At 43.9% G+C, this 9,225-nt stretch overlaps 1 protein-coding gene across 2 annotated transcripts; it reads left to right on the top strand.

Moving 5' to 3' along the window:
• Positions 1–1,737: 1,737 nt before the first annotated feature.
• On the top strand, positions 1,738–9,090 carry CAMLG (calcium modulating ligand). 2 transcript variants are annotated; one of them, XM_075102908.1, is made up of 4 exons: positions 1,743–1,965; positions 3,303–3,757; positions 4,472–4,537; positions 6,195–9,090. In XM_075102908.1, exons 1-4 carry the CDS (start codon positions 1,797–1,799, stop codon positions 6,384–6,386), a joined length of 882 nt encoding a protein of 293 aa, XP_074959009.1. In that variant the 5' UTR covers positions 1,743–1,796; the 3' UTR covers positions 6,387–9,090. The 2 variants fall into 2 exon arrangements, with proteins under 2 accessions (XP_074959010.1, XP_074959009.1); XM_075102909.1 differs by lacking the exon at positions 4,472–4,537 and having other exon boundaries at positions 1,738–1,965.
• The last annotated feature ends 135 nt before the right edge of the window (positions 9,091–9,225 follow it).

Genomic DNA, 9,225 nt, shown 5'->3' with positions numbered 1-9,225 from the left:
TTTTAGGTAATCCCATATCTTCATTTAACATGCTGTTTTTTCAACACCTTTTTGCAGAAGTCATTCCATCTTATGCTTGCCAGTTTTTTTATGAGCTGTCATCACTTCTGCTTCTGGTTCATCATATATGAGTTAATGCATGAGCTTGGTACTTTGACCTCTGTATTTACGGTTTTTGAATATGGAATTCTATCATTCTCTGAATCACTTAGGATTGTAGAAATATTAATTGGACATGTCTGCACAAAGTTTTTCCCCAGTACATGTAACAATCTTTGTCCTCCTGCTGCTGCTGCTGAACTTTGCCACTCCAGCTGTGGCTCAGCATTCAACAGGCATTCTCCTAGAACAGGTCCTCTGAAGTCCAAGTACAGGATCTTGAAGCTGAGTCCTGCTTCTGAAGTGCCTGTGGCACAGTCTGTGAGTTAAGGAGTGCAAGTCGTTCAGTGGCAAGGATGGAGAAGGTAATTCATTTGAAGTATCCACGGCACTTTGATTTGGCTTTTAGGTACTTTTGCTACATGTGTTAGTTGTCTGAATATTCAGCTAAGGGAAGAATACTGTGGCCCAACTTTATCACTTTTTGTCACACAAAATCAAGGTGTGATGGACTTTTTTTTGTATGTAAATATGAATATTATGCCAACTGTGTCTTGCTAGAAAAAACTGAAGACACTCTCTGTTATGGTAATTCTGGAATCCTTGAGAGGTTCTTATTCCCTTGGTTTTTTCCTTCCATATGCATAGTCAATCCCTTTAGCTGATTACTGTGCTAACAGCAGTGCAGTGCCACTACGCTGGGACTATCACTTGGGAAGCTGATCTGTGCTGCTTAACAGTCCCCTAGAAGGCCTTTCCCTGTGTTTTGTATTTGTATCTTTCATGTACAAGTAAAAACGTGTCTTTGCTGGCACTCCAACAAACGGCATATTCTCTTCCCTCGTTTGGAATGTGCCTAGATGTGACAAATTAACTTTCTAAATTCAGCTATACAGCAGCTCCCAAAGCTTTTTTCCCCCACAGAGAATCTCAAAACCCGGCACTGTGCTCCCCCTCGGTGTGCTGACCTGTTCCGTGCAAGGAGTGCAGCGGGGGTCACACTTGTGGGCTGGAACTTAAACACACCTGCGTGAACTTAGCCTTGTGAGCACCTCTGATGTTCTGCTGCTTTTGTACGGTTAGAAACAAAACACCCTAGAAAAATTGTGACTGAAGTAGTATTTACCTGAATTACATGTTCTAACACTTTTAAGTTTCTATACAGAACACTGCTTTCATCTCTCTGTATGACAAGGAAAACGTTACCATCCTGTACTAGTTCTTACATTGCATCGTTAAGCAGATTTTCCTCACTGGTCGCAAGGTGGATTTGCCAGGTTTACTGAAACCGAATTTTAAGCAAACTGAGGCAGGAGCTGGCCAGCGGTAGCGCTCGGAGCATGAAGTCACGTCACTGCTGGTTTGCTTTTCCTACAGGCATGCAAAACCCCTTCCCCCGGCTGAAGCTCTGCGTCTCCCCTGCCCCGCGGCCATCGCCCCCTCTCTCCCTTCCCGCCTCCCGCGCCGTGATGCCACTTCCGAGGCTGGAGCGGCCATCTTCAGTGCGGGCGTGGTACCGTCAGAGAGCGCGGGACTCCAAAGACTCTCCCCGCGCAGCCCCATGTTCTCCTGCCCTTATGCAAGATGGCGGCGCTTGCTTCAGCGGCTGGAGGCGGGAGGCGCTGGCGCCTGCGTGATAAGGCGGGGCGGCCCCTTTGTGCAGCGCTGAGGTAACGTCGCGGCCTTTCCTGGCGGGGATGGAGGACGGCGGCGGGGCGGCAGCGGCGGCCGCCGCCACCCCGGGGACTCCCGTCGGCCTCTCGGCCTCGCAGCGCCGAGCCGAGCTGCGGCGGAGGAAGCTGCTGATGAACTCGGAGGAGCGGATCAACCGCATCATGGGCTTCCACCGGCCCGCGGCGGGCAAGGGTGAGCCCGGGGGCGGCGGGCGGCGGCGGTGCGAGGGCTCCCGGCCGCGGGTCTGGCGGTAACGGCCGGCTCCCTCTGCCGTAACCGCTCCCCGCAGTCTTCCCATGGGACAGGAGCGGCTGTCGTTTGGCCCCTCAGTGCGATCTTTCCTTTCAGTGATGCTTGAAGTGAAGCACGACCTTCCCCAGTCCTCGAGAGACCCGCGGATAAAATACGTGTGTCATCAGGAACATGTGCTGAGATCGGGTCTGGGGCCTGTTACTGTTCTGACATAGCGAGCGGACAAGCTGTCCTTTCACTTCAAGTAGTTTTTCTTAGTTGAATAACCGATGAGTCTCCCCCACGTTTCCATTCAGTAACTCCTTGCTTTCGTAGCTGTGTTTTTATATCAAAGTTTTCTCGCATTTGGATGATAACCAGTCACTGGATGTTTGTGGTTGGCATGCAGAGCTTTCTTGCAGATTCATAGGTAGGTCATTTATGTCTCTGCATACTTTAAGGAGGCTGGCTGACTTGTCGGGAAAGAGGTCTCAGATTTCAGTGTACAAGGATGGCCATAAGCCACGAATCAGACTGCTTTAATACCAAAAAATACTCTTTAAGCGTTGGTGCTTCCTCTCTGGTAGGATCAGACCTCTTCTGCATGCCTCTTGGTTTGGTTTTTGTTCTCTGGTATCACATCTCTGCCTGCTCATTTGTCAGTCTGTAAAGCTCCTGTGTGATTCACTGTAAATCTTTATCTTGTTTTCATGTTGCTCCATGTATTTGGAACAAAATTTTTCCTCCTGAGCATGCAGTGTTAAGGAAATCCAGTGTTTTCATTTTTCCATTGCTGACTGACAGCTCCAACTTCCAACCTGCATTGCACAGCTTTCGCTCTCATGTCTGCGCCATTTCCGAAGAGCGCCCTGCAATGCAAAGCGTGTGGCACAGGTCAGGTCCTTTGTAGGCTGGTGGAGGGGAGACAGAAGAGTTCCAAGTCCAGTTGTGTAAAAACATAATTTTGGTGAAGCTGATGAGCGTTTTCAGTCTGGTCCATGCTGTGCTTTTCCCTTTTCATTGTCATCTGTGGTGTAACCTAAGTCTGAGTGTAAACCTTTCCTTTGAAACACAAGCAGGTTGTGTATCAGCTGAGCCTGGTTCTTTTTAAAATGAGATTGCTTTTATTCAGGTATGTCAAATGGCTTTGTGATCAGTTTAGCACATTTATTAATTATAAATCTGTGGTTTCACCTTGGAAGCAGAGAGACATCAACCCAGGATCCCAGTCCAGCATGATTAAAGTGTTGTTCCATGTGCCTGGTGTGCATAACTGTGGTTTTTTTTCTCTTCTATAGATGATGAAAGTCGCACAGAATCAAAGCTTCAGCATGAGCAAGATAAATCAAATTCCCTTCCCATTCCTTCAGTTTCCAAGCGAATTGTGCTTGGTGATTCTGTCTGCAATATGGCAAGCACGGCTGACCATGCAGGCAGCATGGTAGACCTCAAAGGGGATAAGGACTTGTTCAGTAAGACTCCAGAGCTTGTCAGCGAGGGTACAAGTGAGCTCCGTCACCGTAGTAGAGGGGAACTGCCATCTGAAGCTGCACCACGGCCTCCTAGGCACGGATTAGACCAGTATTTATCCAGATTTGATGAAGCTCTGAAGCTGAGGAACCAGCTGATGAATGAGAAGCCAAGCCAAGAGAATGGGAATGCAGTGGAGGAGTTTGACTCTTTCCGCATTTTTAGATTGGTGGGATGTGCTCTGCTTGCCATCGCAGTCAGAGCTTTTGTGTGCAAGTACTTGGTGAGTTCAGGGAAACAAACAATCCTATTCTGTTTTGCTAGTTTACTGCAAACTTACTGTGAAATATTCTTTATCTAGGGCTGAAGTCTATCAGTAGTGACTGAGTGGGGGACTTGAGGCACTCTTTACATTTCCAACAACAGTATAAAACAGTGTTTGTGGAGGAGAAGCACTGAAATAGTTGTTGCAGCTTAAGTCCCTTGCAAATTTATTCCCGTCTTTGTGAGCATTAGTCAACTGCCCCTCTGGTTTGGAGTCTACAAAAGAATGTAGAGTAAGAAAAAGAATAGTTGTCCCAAGATAAGCAGATCCTACTCATTTATCGGTCTTCTGAGAGAAGTAGTTCCTCAGTATTCCAGGTGTCTGCCAGTACATCGTAGAGGTGCATGGCTGGTATAGTCTGCCGTCTCCTGGATCACTGGGCTCTTTTTCACATGCTGCTGTATGCTTCTGCGATTTCAGGTTTTTAGCCTCAGAGGAAATAAGGCAAGAGTCTTATTTTTGACATGTAGCTCGTCTACATAGGTTTGTAGTATTCAAGAATACTGTTGCTATTGTCCACAATTATTTTTTTTACCCACCTAATTTTCTTTTCTAACTTGGGAAGTATTCAATTTCTGTGTTTTCTAGCAATTACTGCTGACAGTTATTTTGACAAAGTGTCGTGGTTAACTGACAAAGTTAATTTTCATATATTCTTTTCTGTTCCTTCAGTCAATATTTGCACCATTTCTTACTCTACAACTTGCTTACATGGGACTGTCCAAGTACTTTCCAAAGGTAAAATATTCTTTTCAGAATTAGATTAATTTGAAATGTTTTAAATTTAAACTTGTGCTTAGGTTGTATTGTTTTAGGATCAATGCATGTGAAGTATTCTTCCCTTGTTTTAAAGTATAGAATTGAGTTACCAAATGCTGGTAGTTTACACTAGTTTTTAATCTTCCCAGATTTACTCCAAATCTTTTTTAGAGACACTGAAAATGTGGACTAGCAACTTGTTTAGCTGTAGCCTGATTAAAAGCATCTGACCAGGAAAGCCAGGTAGTTCTTTCATGTATTTAGAAAACTTCAGCTTTTCTCATAGACTGCTCTCCTGTGGTTACTGTTCGCTCTGTCAACAGCCAGTCTGCATGTGATACCTGGACAAAATTTGGGAGGATGTTAGTTACAAAATGACATGGTCCTTGGGTTTTTAAGGGCTCTGTGTTCCATTGCTAGAATAAGTTTGAATGGCAACTTGAAATGAAACGTTTATTTGTGCGTGAAACTTGCTGCTTATTAGCAAGGTTTGCTCTATCGCTTGCTTTCTATATTTACACCAGTTAATTGTGCTGAAGTGTTTGTTTGGTTGATGATTTTTGTCAGGTCTACAGTGCAAAGTGAGTTTGACTGATGCTCAATCCGTAGTTGAAAGGGAACATTTGCATTTTAAAAGGAATAACAGATTAGCTGTAGAAAATCAGAATATATCAGCGGATCTTTTGTAGTTAAGTATATCACCGAAAACTAAACTTCACAGTAGTCATTCTAAGCTGATGTGTCAAGACACAAACCAGCAGAATTAGCCTTAGACTTCTTGCACTAGGTCACCTGCTAGATCTTTCTGATCTTGTTTCTGCTGTTTTTAAAATGAGCTCTTCAGTTTCAGAATGTAAAGAGGTGGTTCATTTTCACAACTTGCTTTTACTGCACTTACACCCAGACGAGCTCACTCAGCTTGTTATCCTTCATTTTTCTCTCATGAAACCTAGAAAGATTCTTGAGAGCTTAATTTAGCTTGGATTAAATTAAGATATCCAGCAAGTATCATCAAATTACCAACATTTTCAGCCACTGTTGCCTTTTCCTGCCTGTCAGACTTTGCATCCTTGGGATTTGTCATCTTGAGGACAGAACAGTTTTCAGAAGCGTTTTGGGGCATTTCTGAGTTCAGAGGATAAAACTGTCAAATGGAGTAATACTAAAATAGAAAGGAACGGTTGGGTTTCATTTCTAAATCATTTTTCTCTCTTAGAAAAGTAACAGGATCTTTCGCCGAGTAGTGTGATGAGATTGATCCTGTTCTGCCAGTGAGATGCCTGGCTTGGCTTCTTATGCCGGGTTGCCCTTGTCTGGGGCTCTTCCCGCTCATGGAGAAGCTGCTGCACAGCCCCACTTCACAGCCTTTTTGGAGTGCCAGTGTGAAGTAGGCATAATATCTGTGATTAATTTTATCTGCTGTTAACCAGCCTCTGGGTTAACATGAATCTGTAGCGAGGATAAGTGTTATGAATCATGGAGCGTGTCTGGAGAGAATCAATCCAACCTCGCTGCTCTTACGGATGATGAATGTGGAATGTGCCTGACTGTGTGTGAAATTGGCACAACCTTGTTGACATGTAAAGCAGAATTGGATTGTAAGAACTAACATAACACTGTTGTTTTTTTCTTTTAGTGCGAGAAGAAGGTGAAAACGACAGTATTAACTGCTGCTCTTCTACTGTCTGGAATCCCTGCGGAAGTGATTAGTCGCTCCATGGACACCTACAGCAAAATGGGAGATGTTTTCACAGACCTTTGTGTCTATTTCTTTACTTTTATCTTCTGCCATGAACTTACTCTGTTTTTTGGTTCTGAAGTGCCATGATGGCTCTAGAATTCAACGCCATAGTTACACTAAAGCTTTCTGGACTGTTTTCATTTAACGTCTGACTGTGCAGAGAGGTTAAACCTTCGTTAAAATTCTTACTTGTTGGAATGCTTGAAAGGAGCCTTAAATGCAGTCATTTTGGGAAGGGAAGAGCAGGGTCCCAGACTGACGGTTCCATTGGTTCGGTTTATTTAAATACTGTGTCTGCCTATTACAAATGTGAAGAATAAGATGTAAGTGTCAGTGGATGATTTATTTGGTTTAGTTAGGTGATGCCCTTCTCAGCCTCCTTCTTACCGTTGTAAACTGCCTTTGTTTTCAGTGAGAACAAAGAGAAGAGAATTCCTTTCACCAGAACTGCGCATATATATATCCAGGATGACTCTAGCTAACAAGAACTGCTCATTTTGTGGTGTTCCCATTTTTTAAAGAAAGCTCTACGTAAAAGAAATCCCTGTGTTCTGTTCAAATTCAGAATGTCAAACCAAGTAGCTGCTTCTGGAGAATGTTGGTGAAACATGCCACTTTGTTGTCCTAACCCTTGCCTTGCTATACCTGCTTTGTTGTGATGGTGATTAATTTCATTTGACAATTATAGCGCAAAACAGCTAAACAAAACCAACAAAAAAGAAGTCCTGTTGCTTACAGATGTCGTTAATGCAAAAGTAGGAAGAAATATAATATCTCACCTGTTTGTGAGTTTTCAGCCACATAATCCTAGTGTAGCTTATTCATGTGCTTTTGTTTTGATGCCTTTGGTTTTTTATTTTAACAGTTCACCCCATGAGAGGAAGGTTGTTCATCCTGGGAGCCAACCTGCAGTTATCAAGCATTTGCTCCAGTCTATGTAAAACTTATAAGGAAGCTATTTTCTTTTTTCTAGCTCCTTGCAGGATTGCATGATGACTTTTAATACGGCGTTAATTTCTGCAGTTTGTCTCTGTTTATTCCCAGACATTTGCATGTAAACAGGACCCTAACTGCAGAGGAGTTCCGCTCCTGCTGCGTAATGCCGCAGCCCCACAGGACACAGCCTTTGATTCAGCAGAGCTGGTGACTTTTTGTGGTGTGGTCAGAATTGCCCCAGTGGAATCCCACTAGCCATTCCCGTTCGAGCCCTGCATACTGCAAGTGACAGTGAAATCAAAAATAGTGCTTTGAGTGGAATCCCACATGACGACCCATGTCTGAAGGGAGAATAGCATTTTGGGGTTTGTTTTCTGTGGATGTCCAGCCACCTTTCCACCTTTCTTCCAGGTGGAAAGAGGACAAATACAGATGAATCCTGTCACTGGATGAAGTGGCAAGCTAGTGATTGCTCGTTTTCAATCTCATAAGAATTTTGCACAGTGAATGAAGGAAGTGTCATTCCAGGTAGCTTAAATGCTGATAATCTGTGAAAATTTCTGTTGAAGCTAAAGTTGGTATTATTTTAATAATCTACACTTTCAGGTCATCTAAGCCAATGCTTTTTTTGGGGTAGAGAAACACCTACGTATCTTAGTATGTGTCTGCAGAATTTTTTTTAGGGAGCAGAGGGTTTGATTATGGCTCCTTAAAGTAAATAGCCCTGCTTTCTGCTTAATCTTTTCTGTTAAAGCTTCCTGCTGTAATTTTAGCACTGTGTTTCTGCCTCCTAAGTTAGATATATGTTTGTGGCACAAAAACAAGCAGCTTATGTTTTCAATTTGACAATTTTTGTGGTTTTACTGATTATTTTACAGTGAGTATCATGTTACAGGTATCTGGGGCTGGGCTGCAAAAGATTCTGACTTAGATCTATGAGCACGAATACTTATTCAGAAGCTTTAAAGTTATATTAGTCAGGAATTTCAGCAAATTGAAATAGCTGTCATTTAAACTGAGTTATGTAAGTAATGAGTTTGCTCAAAAGTTACACTTGTTCTGACTCTATCTATGTGCCCAAACGGAACACAAATAATTTGCAAAAATACTGTGTACTGACGTCTGCAAAAACCAATTAATTTTTAATCCTCGGCATAAAAATTTTAATCCTAATCAGCGAAATACGAAGAAAAGAGCTGCCCTACCTGCTGTATCACTCAACCCCTTGCACTGTCCTTATAGGCAAGGACAGATGAAATAATTTTCTTCTTATGCCGTGAGAGAAATCTTGCTGCGAGACCTAAGCTGGAACTTTTCAGCCTGTAAACACTTGATTTTGTCCGACAAGGTGGGCTGGGGGAAGCCTCCCTGCCTGCGGGTGATGGGGCACGGCGCCCGCAGGGGCTTGTGCTAAACGACGCGTCTTCCCCTTGGGTCAAGAAATTAATCCCGTTTAGTCCGTTTTTAACTTATCTCTGTTCATAGAATGGTTTGTGTTGGAAGGGGCCTTTAGAGCCCATCTAGTCCAACCCCCTGCAGTGAGCAGGGACATCTTCAGCTAGACCAGGTCACTCAGAGCCCCGTCCAACCTGACCTTGGTGTTTCAGGGATGGGGCATCAACCACCTCTCTTGGCAACCTGGGCCAGGGTTTCACCACCCTCATAGTAACAAATTTTCTCCCTATATCCAGTCTAAATCTACCCTCCTTTAGTTTAAAACCATTTCCCCTTCTCCTGGAACACGTTCATGTACATAATTCTATTTAATACCCTGTCATATGTTCATGTACATAATTCTATTTAATGTTTATCGGCAATCTGATTGTTTTCTATTAAAAATATATTTGCTACCCTCTTCCTTGGCGCTTTGTCCTGGCAGGGTTGCGGTGCGCAGCGGGCACCCTGCCCTTGGCCGGGGCCGGGGCCGGGGCTGGGCAGTTGCGACGAGCGGGACGGCGGGCGGTTGCCCAGCGCCGCTCGGTTTTGGGGG

This window comes from Phalacrocorax aristotelis, chromosome 8, assembly GCF_949628215.1.
Source record: "Phalacrocorax aristotelis chromosome 8, bGulAri2.1, whole genome shotgun sequence".
In the NCBI taxonomy this organism is placed as follows: domain Eukaryota; kingdom Metazoa; phylum Chordata; class Aves; order Suliformes; family Phalacrocoracidae; genus Phalacrocorax; species Phalacrocorax aristotelis.
Note: the sequence above shows the minus strand (reverse complement) of the source record. Positions and strands in the feature narration are given on the sequence as shown.

Excerpts from the sequence above, each read along its gene's own strand:
- CAMLG (XM_075102908.1), top strand. The coding sequence starts at position 1,797 with ATGGAGGACGGCGGCGGGGCGGCAGCGGCGGCCGCCGCCACCCCGGGG. Across the intron at positions 3,758-4,471 it reads CTTTTGTGTGCAAGTACTTG|TCAATATTTGCACCATTTCT; the intron begins GTGAGTTCAGGG and ends CTGTTCCTTCAG. Across the intron at positions 4,538-6,194 it reads TGTCCAAGTACTTTCCAAAG|TGCGAGAAGAAGGTGAAAAC; the intron begins GTAAAATATTCT and ends TTTTTCTTTTAG.